The following is a 14,909-nucleotide window of genomic DNA, read 5'->3' as shown; positions in this document are numbered from 1 at the left end:
TTTATTATTTAAATTATGGAAGTTGTCAATAAAAAAAAGAATAAAAACACAAAAGCTTTAAAAAAAATATTTGTGTAAGAGCCTCTTGCTATGGCGAATGGATGCCAGATACTTACGTGTACTATGTTTTCCCTCCAGCTTATATGGGCAGCTAGGGAATTAAACTCAGGATGGCAGGCTTTGCAAGCAAGTGCCTAAACCACTGAGAAATCCTCCCAGCTGTTTTGCTTATTTTTTTCAAAGTAGGGTCTCACTCTAGCCCAGGCTGACGTGGAACTCATTCTGTAGTCAAGACTGGCCTCGAACTCACAGCAATTGTCCTACCTCAGCTTCCCAAGTGTTGGAATTAAAGATATGTGCCACTATGACCTGCGAGTCTTTGATCTTCATTCAATAAAATAGTAAAAATAATAAAACTGAACTTTAAAAAAATGTATTTATTTATTTATGAGAGAGAGAAAGACAATGGGCATGACAGGGCCTCTAGCCACTGCAAATGAACTCCAGACACATGTGCCACCATGTGCATCTGGCTTACATGGGATCTGGGGAATAGAACCTGGGTCCTTAGGCTTTGTAGGCAAGTGCCCTAACGGCTAATCCATCTCTCCAGCCCTTGTTCCAGTTTTTTAAAAAAATATTTTATTTTTATTTCTTTATTTCAGAGAGAGAAAGATATACAGATATAGGCAGGTAGACAGAGAGAATGGGCACGCCAGGGCTTCCAGCCACTGAAAACAAACTCCAGACACGTGCTCCCCCTTGTGCATCTGGCTAACGTGGGTCCTGGGGAATCAAGCCTCGAACCAGGGTCCTTAGGCTTCACAGGCAAGCGCTTAACCGCTAAGCCATCTCTCCAGCCCATAAGCCATCTTTCCAGCCCCCTTGTTCCAGTTTTTGAGTGTGGTTTTACATGGGTGGCTGAAGCATTGAACCCCAGATCTGCAGGCCTTGCAAGCAAGTGATTTTGACTGCTAGGCCATCTTCCCAGGCCCCTAAATGTTGTTCTAAAAAGTGTTGGCCCATCTAAGGGAGTTTCTTTTTATCTTTTTTTTTTTTTTTTTGGTCGTTGTTTTTACGGTAGGGTTTCTCTATGATCCTCCTACCTCTGACTCCTGAGTGCTGGGATTAAAAGCATGTACCACCATGCCCAGCTTTTTTATTTTTATTATTACTGGGATTTTGTGTGAGGTGGCGGGGGGGGGGGGATGGGTCTCATTTGGCCTGGGCTCAAATTTGCCAGAGGATGACCTTGAAATGATCCTCTTGCCTCAATCTCCCAATGCTTGAAACTATATGCACTCAACATTAAGCCCAGGTTCTAAAGGAATTGTGGGCTTGGTCATGGGGGTGGAACTGGGGATTAAGAGGGCTTATGCCAGGAAATTAATAGTACTATAAATGACATCAACTAAACCCACATTTTTTTTTTCAGGGTAGGGTCTCACTCTAGTCCAGGCTGACCTGGAATTTACTATGTAGTTTCAGGCTGGCTTTGAACTCACACCAATCCTCCTGCCTCTGCCTCCTGAGTGCTAGGATTAAGGGCATGTGCCACCACACCTAGCTCTAAACCCACATTTTGATCTTAAGGAAACTATTTCATCCAAAACTCTAAGCAACGAAGTTAAGATATCTTATGTGGCTGAAAAGATGGGTCAGTGATTAAATGGGCTTACTTGCAAAGCCTGATGGTCCAGGTCCAATTCACCAGTGCCCATGTAAAGCCAGATGCACAAAGTGGTGCACGTACCTGGATTTCGTTTGCAGTGGCAACAGGCCCTGGTGTACCCATTCTTTCCTCCCTTTCACTGCTTGCAAAACATATAAAACCTCTTAGAAAGTATTTGCCAAGTTATTTACTTAATAATAAATTGGTACATTAGCCAGTAAAAAATCCAAATTAAGTGATTTTAAAGCCTTCTTTGTAAGACCCTTAGACAGGAACCAAGATGTTTAGCAGTTGACTGCTGCCCAGTTTAATTTGGAAGACTGGCAGACAATGCTAACAAAGACCCTCTAGTGAACCTTCCACCCAGGCTCATTCCCAAGAGGAAACATGTCCCATTTCCTTGTTCTTGGCCTTCAAAGATAAGCTGAAAGGCTCACTAAAGCCAGAAAATTAGAGAGGACTCTTTCCTTATTATTTAGACACATGCTAATAATACATAATAATAATACAACCACACTGTGCGCTCATTAGCATCCATATCAGATAAACATATGCTAACATGCACAGCCACACTGTGCACTCACTCTATCATGTTTACTGATTCCTACTGGCTCTGATCAGAAGCCATTCTAGTACTGGGGTCAGGGGGAGGGGTGGTTGCCAAGATAAAGGAAACCATGTATTCTTGCTCTTCAGAAGCTCTCAGCTGAAATGTTATTTGCAAAACTGAATTATTTAAACCATTACTAACTCACAATTGAGGAGGGTACTAATTCACTGCTAAAATAAAGACCAAAGAAATGAGCCACGTATCATGGAGATGTCAGTGGGCCAATAAGACAACTGAAAATGCAGGAAAAAGAAAACGATTAAATAGTCCTGGTCATGGGATTCAGTCTCATTCAGACACCAAATCTGCCACTTACCAGCAGTATAAAGTTTTGAATATTGTGGTCAGTATCATAATTTAAATGTAATTGCTGTGATGGTTTAAAAGTAAGTGTATGCCCCCCACAGCCTCAGAGGTTTTTGATTAAGACTGAGCTTGCTACTTAAGTCTCCAGCAGCCTGCTGGAGGAGGTGTCACAGGGGCTGATCATTTTTTAGTTCAGGCCTAAGGTGTATAAAAAGCCAGTTTGTGCTTTCGGGTGCTGGCTGCTGGCTCTCCACGATGCATCTATGGAAGTGAGCCAGCTTCTTTCGCCATGATGGAAATTCCCTGGATTCCTTAAAGCCTGAAATAAAACCTAAGCTGCTTCTGGTTGGATGTTTGTCTCAGTGATGAATAGGTAATTGTAACAATTACAAAAAAGTATCTTGCTTCAGTTTTTAAGATCAAGTGAGAAAACATACACATCAGGGCTTATCACAAAGACACTCAGTGAACACTGCTTTTCACATCAGCACAGGCTGCCCTGCTCCACACTCTGTAGCTCCAGATTGGCCCCAAACTCAAGGTGACCTTCTTACCTCAGTCTCCCAAGTGCTGCATACACCGCCACACTGTCTGAACACTACTTTGGAAAAAAAAGTATGCCCTTACCCAGCATGGTTGATCACGCCTTTAATCCCAGTACTTTGAAGCCTGAAATTGCAGGATCACTGTGAGTTTGGGGCCAGCCTGAGCTACAGAGTGAATCTCAGATCAGCCTGGGCTACAGTGAGACCCTACCTCAAAATAAATGAATAAAAAACATACATAAACCAACAAATGTATACCTCCTTAATAGTTGTTCAAAAACAATGCTATTAATATGTTTTACTAATACAAATTTTGCCAACATAATACTACATATAATCATGATAATGTTCAATGACAGCTTTACAGTGGGGATTAACCACAAAGTAAAAAGCTTTTGGGTCACAGACATAAAATTAAATTAGGTCTCCAGCTCATATACTACCTTTCTTTAAGTGAGTTGTTTTATCATTATGGATAGGTTGTTACATGGTTATAAAAGCTAAAACAGCAGAGCATTGGTGGTGTACACCTTTAATCCCAGGACTCAGGAGGCAGAGGTAGGAGGATCACTGTGAGTTCAAGGTCACCCTGAGAATGCATAGTGAATCCCAGGTCAGCCCGGACTACAGTGAAACCTTACCTCGAACCTCCCCACCCCCCCAAAAAAGCTAAAACTTAGGGATGGACAGTCTTCAACACAGCCCAATACTACTCAAAGGTTGAGTTCCCCATGACCTCTAAATAAATGCTTTTCCTAGCTCTACTGAACGAACACCTGAGTTCGACTGCTAAGCATGTTAAGTCACTGTTAACTGGAACCTCTTCCCCTTCCTACCCTCAAGGGGTGGCTCAAGGGAGGGAAAGAAGATGACATTCTCTTCTACCTGGCTCCTGGGGCTCCAACTTCCCAGGGAAGGAATTGCAGCCCACCTGGGCTGGCGGCGGTGCTAATGAGCGCATAGGGAGTCTCAGCAGTGTCCTCACACTCTAGTCCCATAGAGCTTGGCTTGTGTCCACCTGTGAGGGACTCAGCAGCCCCCCTTTTCTCCCTGTTTCTAAACAAGAAGTCAGACCAAGACTTTTTTTTAAAATGAACAACAAGTACATTAATATTAGAGACATGAAACATTTTAGTATTTTTTCCTCCATGATTGAATATACAAAGATAATGGAAGTAATGTATTCTTCTGCTGTAAAGACGGGTGGAATATATCAAAATTCACTTGCTGAATTTTCTTTAAGTAGTCTTCTAAAGAAACCTAAAAAGAGAGAGAGGGTAGTAGATTAGAAAAGGCTCAACTCTTTCAAGCAAACTAAAAAAAGTCAGTACACCTAAGCATGTAGGCTCATGTCTATAATCCTAGCACTCAGGAAACTAGTACCTAATTTTTTTAAAATTTCAGTATGTGTAGTAAATTGAAATAAAACTCCTATGGAGAGAAAAAAATTAAAAGCTGGGTGTGGTGACACACACCTTTAATCTGAGCACTTGTGAGGCAGGGGTAGGAGGATCACCCTGAGCTCAAGGCCAGCCTGAGACTGCATAGTGAATTCCAGGTCAGCCTGGGATACAGTGAGACTCTGCCTCAAAAAAAAGCTGGGCGTGGTACTGCACACCTTTAATCCCAGCACTCGGGAGGCAGAGGTAGAAGGATCACTGTGAGTTTGAGGCCATGCTGAGACTACATAGTTAATTCCAGGTCAGCCTGAGCTACAGTGAAACCCTACCTCAAAAAAGAAAAAAAAAAAAAAAAAAGGATGGTATAGTATATATGTAGGTACAAGAACAGATTAATGGGGATGAAAAGGCCTAAGTGAGGTCAGGGGAAGAGATTAAGTAAAGGTGGAGGGAGGGGGCTAGAGAGATGGCTTAGCGGTTAAGCGCTTGCCTGTGAAGCCTAAGGACCCCGGTTCGAGGCTCGGTTCCCCAGGTCCCACATTAGCCAGATGCACAAGGGGGCGCACGCGTCTGGAGTTCGTTTGCAAAGGCTGGAAGCCCTGGTGCACCCATTCTCTCTCTCTCCCTCTATCTGTCTTTCTCTCTGTGTCTGTTGCTCTCAAATAAATAAATAATTGGAAAAAAAAAAAGGTGGAGGGAGGGCTAATCAAAGTCTAAGAGGATATAAATAAGTCATATGGAAACCTACTTTTTTGGACAATGAACATTCAGAAGCCATATATTGTTGGTAGAAAATTTTCAATGCCAGGGATGGGATACCTTCCAGTGAGTTGTTGGCCAGGGAGGTCACTGATACCTCCAAAACATTACAGGCTACTGCCAAGGCTCTTGGTTTCCCACCAGGAATAGATGGTAAGACCCTATTGCTAAAGACTTCCACATACTTGAGCTGCAAGGCCACTGAGAAATCCTGTTGGAACTGAGCTGATAACCTCCTCCATGTAGACCAGCTGATAGAAAGCTGGAAAAAGCTAAGCTGTATACAGTTCAATGGGAGAGAGAGAAATCACTAGTGGAGATACTCAACAGTGGACACTGCAAACCTTAAATTTGGCAGCCAGGTATATCCTAAGGATTCATCTCATTTCCTTAGAAGTACATGCTCTACCATGTTTATTGCTGCTTAATTCACAATAGCTGGGAAATGGAACCTGCCCAGATGTCCCTCAACTGATAAATGGATAATGAAGATATGGCACATTTATACAATGGAGTTCTACTCAGCGGTTAAAAAAAAAAATGCAGTTATGAAATTTGCAGGAAAATGGATGGATCTGGTAAGGATTATAGTAAGTGAGGTAACCCAGGCCCAGAGAGCCAAGCACCACATGTTCTCCCTCATATGTGGATCCTAGCTACAGATAATTGGATTTCTGTGTGAGAAGGAAAAAACTCAGTAGCAGAGGCCAGTAAGTTAAAAAGGAGACATAAAGGAAAGAGAAAGGAAGGGAGGAGGGTACTTAATAGGTTGATATTGGGGCTGGAGAGATGGCTTAGCGGTTAAGCGCTTGCCTGTGAAGCCTAAGGATCCCGGTTCGAGGCTCGGTTCCCCAGGTCCCACGTTAGCCAGATGCACAAGGGGGCGCACACGTCTGGAGTTCGTTTGCAGAGGCTGGAAGCCCTGGCGCGCCCATTCTCTCTCTCTCCCTCTATCTGTCTTTCTCTCTGTGTCTGTCACTCTCAAATAAGTAAATAAAAAATTAAAAAAAAAAAAAAGGTGTATGCCACCATGCCTAGCTGATTTCCTTCTTTCTTAAAAAAAAAAAAAAATAGGTTGATATTGTATGTATGTAAGTAGAAGAAAAGATTAACGGAGTGAAAAGGCCCAAAGTGAGGTCAGGGGACGAGATTGAGTAAAGGAAAGGAGGAGGGAAGGCTAATCAAAATACGTCAGCCACTTCAAAGACAAAACTGTCTACAGGAAAAGAAAGAAACTTGAAAATTTAAGTCAATGTTTATGATAATAGAGACACTGACACATAAGCTGAGTCCTTGGTTTTATTTGCTATGCACTGAGGTGAGAAACACCCTGAGAACTAACTTTCTGAAAGACTGGAATTGTTAAAGCAAATTCATTTTCCCCTTTGTGAATCATTTGAATGGGTGCTTGAATTTTCTTCCTCACTCTAAGTTTATAGCTATAGCTATAAAATCGTCCAGAGATAACTCATTCAAACCCTTCCCCAGAATGAAGTGGATGGTGATGCCTATACAAACTCCAAGTAACAAATGAATAAATGGATACATTTTTAAAAATGCAAAAAAAAAAAAATTTGGCAGCCAGGCCAAATGAGACAACAGGTGCAATCGTGGTATGTCTGTTATGGGGGAAAACAATGGCCCTATAATTGGACTGGAGTCCCAGTCCATGAGAGGGAATACATCCCGGGAATACATCCCTGATACTGAAAACCTACAACATGGGTAGTCACGAGCCCTAGGAGTGTAACGTCCACTGCTGTCTGGCTAAATGTATATACTATGCTCACCAAACTTCCCAGTAAGCACTTCTTGTAATATTCATACCCATATATAATGCTACTCTCACTTTTGGCTCGAGAACCTTCTCTTTTCAGATGGCGGTGACCTTGGGATGACTCAGAAGACATCACGGTGCTGAGAAGTGACAAAGGAGTGCTCAGCACTGAAACATCTCTATCACACCTTCCAAGGCTCAAGGTCCATTGCAAAAGAGGTGGCAGAAAGAATGTAAGAGCCAAAGGAAGGATACTGCTTATAATGTACTCTTCCAGACAGAAAATAGCCTGGATATCCATGACCTCACAGTGCCTGATACTACCTACACAAGACCATCATAATAGGAGGAAAAAGATCATGACATCAAAATAAAAGAGAGACTGATTGAGATGGGAAGAATGGAGTTTCAAAGGGGAAAATTGGGGGAGGGAGGGTATTACCATGGGATATATTTTTATAATCATGGAAGTTGTTAATAAAAAATGTTTTTGAAAAGAAAAAAAATAAGTTAATTAAAAATAAATAAGTTAATTTAAAAAAGAATTTGTATTCTCACAAGCTAGAGCCTTTAATAGGGTTTTGCCTTCATGGCACCTTCCCTTATTGCAGAGCGGTAGGCTTCTCATTAATGATGCTAATCTTTGTTAAGTTCCTTGTCTGGAACTTTAAGTTTGTCTAAACTCCTTTCCTTGCCAAACTTCACATTTTTCATATCTTTATGTTCCACCTGGTGCTCCTTCTCTCACTGTAGATCTGAATAAGGACAGCAAAAGCTGCACCACAGACATTACTATTCTCCCTTGAAACTTCTTCCACCAAACACATTAGGCCATTACCGCTAAATGCAACTTCGCTCAAGTTCCCACAACATGAGCAGGATGAAAGCTCTACAAGCTGCTTCTATTTTAGTTCCTAGTAGAGTCCTTATTCCCCTTTGGAACCTGATGAACAGCCTCCACTGTGTCTCTCTTAGCATTCTGGACTTCCAAACTCCCTTTAGAATGGCTCCTTAAGCTTTGTGTAGAGCATTATAAGGCTTCTTTAGCTCAAAGGTCCAAATTCTTCAACAATCCTCTCACAACCAGTTCCCAAAGCCTATGTACCACATAGTCAGGTTTACTGCATCTGCAGCCCCACCTCTCAGTACCAACTTTCTGTATTAGTTACCTTCTTGTTGCTATAAACCAATACCTGGCCAAAGCAACTGAAGGAAGAAAGGGTTTAATTCAGCTCACAGTTCCAAGAGGATACATTTTGTCAGGGTGGGAAAGGCATGGCAGGTGCAAGAAGCCAGTGGGTCACATTTCAACCACAGACAGAAATCAAAAGAGAACAGGAAGTGAGGTTGGGCTATAAATCCTAAAGGCCTGTCCCCAGTGACTCACTTCCTCCAGCAAGGCTCCACCTCCCTAAGGTTTCCCAAACAGTGCCACCAGCTAGAGACAAAAGAATTCAAGCACACCAGCCCTTGAGGAATGTTTTACATTCAAACTTGTCCCCCATTAACTTAAGTAGTCTGAATCCTCAGCTGGTGGCAATTTGGAAATTGGATCCTCCTGGAGGAAGTGTATTGTAAGGGGTGGGCTTATGGGTGTTATAGACACTTCCCTTTGCCAGTGTTTGGCACACTCTCCTGATGCTGTTGTACACCTGATGTTGGTCAGGAGGTGATGTCCACACTTTGCTCATGCCATCATTTTCCCCCTGCCAACATGGAGTTTCCCCTCAAGTTAGTAAGATAAAATAACCTTTCCTCCCACAAGCTGCTCTTGGTGGGGTTTTTTTGTGCAACAACATGAAGCTGACTGCAAAGCAAGGTAAGAAAGGAAGGGAGGGGGAAAAGGGAGGAAGGAAGAAAAAAAAAAAAAAACTATGAAAAGGGCTGGAGAGATGGCTTAGTGGTTAAGGTGCTTGCCTGCAAAGCTAAAGGACCTTGGTTCAATTCCCCAGGACCCATATAAACCAGATGTACAAGATGGTGCACGATTCTGGAGTTCATTTGCAGTGGCTGGAGGCCCTGGCATGCCCATTCTTTCTCTCTCTCTCTTTCTCTACCTCTTTCCCTCTCTCAAATAAATAAATAAAAACTATGAAAGACATTATACCCATAATCTCAACAATAAGGAGACTGAGGTAGAAGGATGACAAATTAAAGGCTAGCCTGGGATATATACAGACTCTGTTTCAAAGAAAAAGACATATACTCAAAGATACACACACACACACACACACACACACACACACACACACACACAGTTTCAAAGAAATATTAAAATACAAGTATTGAGACTATTTCAGTTTTGTGAGATAATAGTCTAGCTACATAATGAAAAATTTTAAAGGAAAAGAGAAAACAAACACCTCTTCCAAGAAATGTCTGTTAAAATAACAGAGTATCAGAAAACTTAAAATACAAATACCAAGCTTCTTCTGGTCAAGATATAAAATGCTGTGGTCAAGATAGAAGGCTTAGAGAAATCATGTTTGTCTGGCCTTATTACTAAATTCTGTGGAATTTTAAGAGAGGATGTATCAGCCAGAGAGCTAGCACAATGGTAATGTGGATGACCAGCATATATAAAAGGTCCCAAACACCAAAAAATAAATTTAAAAAATAGTTATTTGAGAAAGTGAAAGAACAGTCACTCCAGGGCCTCTTGCCACTGCAAATAAACTCCAGATACATGTGCTGTTTTGGGCATCTGGCTTTACAAGGATACTAGGGAATCAAACCCAAGCCATGAGGCTTTCAAACAAGCACCTTTAATTGCTGAGCCATCTCTCCAGCCCAACTTTGAACTTCTAATTATCCTGTTTCCACTTCCTGCTGGGATTGTAGACAAGTGCCACCTGACCTGATTTTATGAAGTGCTGGATACTGAACCTGGGACTTTGTGGATATTATGTAAGCTCTAACTGAACTATAGTGCCTGCCTATTTCTTGGTTTTCTGTTCTTTTTTGTTTAGTTTTTATTCGAAGTAAGGTCTTGCCCTAGCCCAGGCTGACCTGAATTTACTGTGTATGTAGTCTCAAGGTGGCGTGCTGGGATTAAAGGCGTGCACCCCCATGCCCAGTTTATTTCTTTTTCCCTCCCTCCCTCCCTCCCTTCCTCCCTCCCTTCCTTCCTTCCTTTCATTTTGTTTTCTGAGGTAGGGTTTCACTCTAGCTCAGGCTGACCTGGAATTCACTATGAGTCTCAGGGTGGCCTTGAACTCACAGTGATCCTCCTATCTGTGCCTCCCAAGTGCTGGGATTAAAGGAATGTACCACCATGTCTGACTATTTCTTGGTTTTCTGACACAGAGTTTCATCTGAAAACTTTTTGTTTTTTTCAAAGCAGGGTCTCGCTCTAACCCAGGCTACCTGGAATTTACTATGTGGTCTCAGAATGACCTCGAACTCATGAGTCCTTCTACTTCTACCTCCCAAATGCTGGAATTAGAGGCATGTGCCACCAGGCCCAGCTGAGAACTTTTGAAAAATCAGATTCTTCTAGGAACTATCCCCCTGTCCTCAATCCTGAGAGTTGTAATTAGTATGAAGAGCCCAAGAAACTAATTCTTTTGAATTTTTTTTTTTTCCAGGATATTCCAATGCAACTAGCTTAGCACTGTCCTGTGAACCATGCTACAGAATGGTCAAGTGGCTATGCAGAAATTCTGTAAGAGGGGCTGGAGAGATGGCTTAGCGGTTAAGCACTTGCCTGTGAAGCAAGTGACCCCAGTTTGAGGCTCGATTCCCCAGGACCCACATTAGCCAGATGCAGAAGGGGGCGCACACGTCTGGAGTTCATTAGCAGTGGCTGGAAGCCCTGGCGCGCTCTCTCTGTGTCTTTCTCTCTGTGTCACACTCAAATAAATAAATAAATAATGAACAAAAAAAAGAAATCCCGTAGGAGGCAAAACAGATCCAACCCAGTGTAGTCTGGCTGTAGAGTTGGTGCTAACAAAAGGTGTGACAACACCAAAAACATCACATAGCTAATAAAGCCACCATGAGGGAGGGAAACCAAGCCAAAGACTTCATTCAGAAGAGCCACACCGGGAGCCTTATAAATAGGAGACCATGCACATCTGCATCAGTAATCACTCGGCCTTCTCTGCAAATGCACTTACCGTCTGAAGAAAAGCAGGAAATGCCCTCACAGGAACACTTTTGTGGAAGGACCTCGCCTAAAAAAAAAAAAAAAAAAGAAAGAAAGAAACTGGTCTGAAATGCTTCTAAAAACAAACACTCTCCCTCTGCAAGTGAACACAGAGCAGGAGCGGCAGTTTCACAGATGATCATTCTTCTAAGAGCAAGAAAATAACTCATCTCCTGATGGTGAAGATGAGCTTCCAAATCCTCACAGACTTGGCAAAAAGTAACAACTGCACTGTAAAATTCTGTTCTTTTTATCAATTGGCTATAGGATTTTCCAACTACCTTACTACAGCTTACAATAACTTGGATTCTACAGCTCTGTGGTAGGGGAAATGAAGACATGCTGTGTTAAGTCCCAGCACCTCCCTTACTTAGATGACATTATCTCCTGTTTAGACGAGTAGGCGATCCTCTTAAGTGATCTTCCTGCCTTTGTATGTCCAACCTTCAATTGACTACACACAGAAAGTGTGTCCTTGCAGCACCACTTCTTTTTTCACTTCACCAAATGTCCACTATTCTTCCTAGAATTCAGAGGCCTTGACCTATGATCCTCATACCTTAGCCCTAGTGCTGGGATTATAGATGTGACCAACACACCTGGTTCCTGGTCCTCAGTTCTAAATGTATATTCTCCTTTACCAACAGCATCCAAACTTAAGAGCTTTGGTGTGTGGAATGTGTGTGGAGGTGTGCATGTAGACGAACGCAGCCTATGCTCCCATGTGCAGAGGCCAGAGGATGACATCAGATGTTCAACTCCACTGCCCTTTCACTTTACTTCCTTGAGACAGAGTCTCTCACTGAACCTGAGGTTCCCTGCTTTTCAGTTACAATGGCTCACCAGCAAACCCCAACCATTCTCCTGTCTCAGTGGCCCTCAGCAATGAAGTTATTAGCCACTATGCCTGGCTTTTTTAATGCTGGTTCTAAGGATCAAATTCAGGTCCTTGTGCTTGCACGGCAAGCACTCTTATTTGCCGGGCCATCTCCTCAGCTCCCAAACTTCAACCACTAACAAAATGTGGAGGACTTCCAAATCTATTACAGCTAATTATGACCTTTCAAAGTCACAGTACTGAATTTTTCAATAGCTCCCTAAATGTTTTCTACTCCCCTCAAATTCAAATTCTTCTCCCAACAGTACCAACCATATCACTGCTTTTCTGCTGAATCTGGTTGGCACCAACATCACCTATACTTGAACTCCTTTTGCAACCTTTGGTTTGTTGTTTAAAAAAATATATGTCATTTATTTATTTGAGAGAAAGAGGTAAAGAGAGAGAGAGAGAGAATGAGTGTGCCAGGGCCTTCAACAACTGCAAACGAACTCCAAATGCATGCGCCTCCTTGTACATCTGGCTTATGTGGGTCTTGCAGAACTGAACCAGGATCCTTGGCTTTGCAGGCAAATGCCTTAACCGCTAAGCCATCTCTTCAGCCCAACCTTTGGCTTATTCTTATTCTGATCTTTCCATAATTCATCCAGTCTCCTAAGAGAGTCTCCTAACTGATCTTCCAACACTCAATCTTTTCTCAAATCCTGCTGAAGACAGGCATGCATGGTTACACACACCTACAATCTCATCACTTGAGGTCAGGCAGATGGATCAAGGATGTTAGCTCAGTGGTATATGCTCATCTGGCACAGGCAATGCCCAGTGTTCAATCCCCAGTGCTACAAAATAAATTAACTAATCTAAATAAAATAATTTGTAAACTCAATTATTGATTCCGTCCCAGGTTTACTGTACCAGTCTCTAGAGAAGGGTGGGGGGAAGAGAGGGAGGGACAGGGGTGGGTCTGGGATTTTCTATTTCCCAGGCACCTTACATGTCCATTGACTGACATTACTCAGGTTCCCACACAAGTCCAGACTTTCCCTGCTTCTTCAATTCTTACTCCAAATTCTGCCAGTATTAATTCTTCATTGAATTCCATATATTTTATCAATACCTCTTCCATGGTACAGAACTGGCTTAAATTCTTCAAGAAATTCAGCTAGTTTACAATAGACTCCTGGGCTGGGGAGATAGCTTAGCAGTTAAGGTGCTTGCCTACAGAGCCTAACGATGACCTGAGTTTGATTCCCCAGCACCCAGGTAAAGCCAGATGCACAAAATAATGCATGCATCTGAAGTTCATTTGCAATGGTTAGAGGCTCTGGCGTGCCCATTCTCTCTCTCTCAAATAAATAAAACACTTTAAAAAATTATTCCAAGGTATGATGAGAAATATGCCATGGTAAGATTAGAAATGAGGGCTACAGAGATGACTTATCAGTTAAGTGCTTGCCTGTGAAGCCTAAGGACCCCAGTTCGAGGCTCGATTCCCCAGGACCCATGTTAGCCAGATGCACAGGGGGGTGCATGCGTCTGGAGTTTGTTTGCAGTGGTTGGAAGCCCTGGTGCGCCCATTCTCTCCCTCTCTCTCCCTGCCTCTTTCTCTCTGTATCACTCTCAAATAAATTTAAAAAAAACAAACAAACATACAAACAAAAAAAGATTAGAAATGACAATTTCCAAAGTAGCTGGGCAAAAAGAGGCTACTTACATGCTTTAGGTGCAAGTGTGCCTGGCTGGCAATGTCATATATTACATCTCTCACATTCTTATTTTGGTTCCTTCGTAGAATGTCCTCTTGTGAAACACCATGCTGTGTGCAAAATATGTGTCAGGAATAAAGTGACTCAAGAAAACAGGCAGAGAGTATAGCATATACAGAATAATGCCTGATTTTAAATTTGTACATGCATGTGTGTAGATAGAAAGAATGGAGAAAACAAAACTACAAAGCTTAAAGGTATAGACAAGGCCTGGAGAGATTGCTTAGTGGTTAGGGCACATGCCTGCAAAGCCAAAGGAGCCAGGTTCAATTCCCCAGTAACCACGTAAGCCAGATGCACAATGTGGCACATGTGTCTGGAGTTCATTTGCAGTGGCTAGAGGCCTGCCCATATTTTCTCTCTCTCTATTTGCCTTTCTCTCTCATAAATAAATAAATGTGTAGACAATACAGATGGAAACATGGTTCAGCAATTAAGGTGCTTGCTTGTCTGCAAAGCTAACTACTCAGGTTCAATTCCCTAGTACCCACATAAAGCCAGATGTACAAAGTGGCATGTGCATCTGGAGTTCATTTGCAGTGGCTAGAGGCCCTGGTATACCCATTCTCAAGCTCTCTTTGCTTGCAAATAAGTAAGTAACATTTTTTTCCCGGTTTTTCAAGATAATGTCTCACTGTATCCTAGGCTGACCTGGAATTCACTGTAGTCTCAGGGTGGGCTCAAACTAAAAAAAAAATTTTTAAGTGTAGATGGAACCAGGTGTGGTGGTGTATACCATTAATCCCAGTACTCAAGAGGCAGAGACAGGATTATCACCATGAGTTCAAGGCCAACCTAGAACTACAGATTGCCAGATCAGCTTGGGCTAGATAGAGTGAGAACCTACCTCAAAAACAAACAAAAAACAAAAAAGGGCTCGATAGATGGCTTAGGGGTTAAGATGCTTGCCTATGAAACATAAGGACCCAGGTTTAATTCCCCAGTTCCCATGTTAGCCAGATGCACAAGGTGGTACATGCCTCCAGAGTTTGATTAAAAAGGAAAGAAAAGGGCTGGAGGGATGGCTTAGTGGTTAAGATGTTTGCCTGGAAAGCCAAAGGACCCAGGTTTAATTCCCCAGGACCCAAG

The 14,909-nt window shown here is 42.4% G+C and overlaps 1 protein-coding gene across 5 annotated transcripts in view; it reads right to left on the bottom strand.

Moving 5' to 3' along the window:
- Positions 1–4,240: 4,240 nt before the first annotated feature.
- Ndufaf6 (NADH:ubiquinone oxidoreductase complex assembly factor 6) overlaps positions 4,241–14,909 on the bottom strand; it is a 32,648-nt gene continuing 21,979 nt past the window's right edge. For all 5 annotated transcript variants that reach the window (XM_045143613.1, XM_045143614.1, XM_045143617.1 and 2 more), the window contains 3 exons: positions 13,769–13,870; positions 11,188–11,244; positions 4,241–4,393 (listed from right to left, as the gene is read on the bottom strand). In XM_045143613.1, the coding sequence (XP_044999548.1) occupies positions 4,265–4,393; positions 11,188–11,244; positions 13,769–13,870 (288 nt within the window). In that variant the 3' untranslated portion in view covers positions 4,241–4,264. The remainder of the gene's footprint in view (positions 4,394–11,187; positions 11,245–13,768; positions 13,871–14,909) is intronic.

The sequence above is a fragment of the Jaculus jaculus genome, chromosome 2 (assembly GCF_020740685.1).
Source record: "Jaculus jaculus isolate mJacJac1 chromosome 2, mJacJac1.mat.Y.cur, whole genome shotgun sequence".
Classification (NCBI taxonomy): Eukaryota; Metazoa; Chordata; class Mammalia; order Rodentia; family Dipodidae; genus Jaculus; species Jaculus jaculus.
This window is presented reverse-complemented; position numbering and strand designations above follow the sequence as displayed.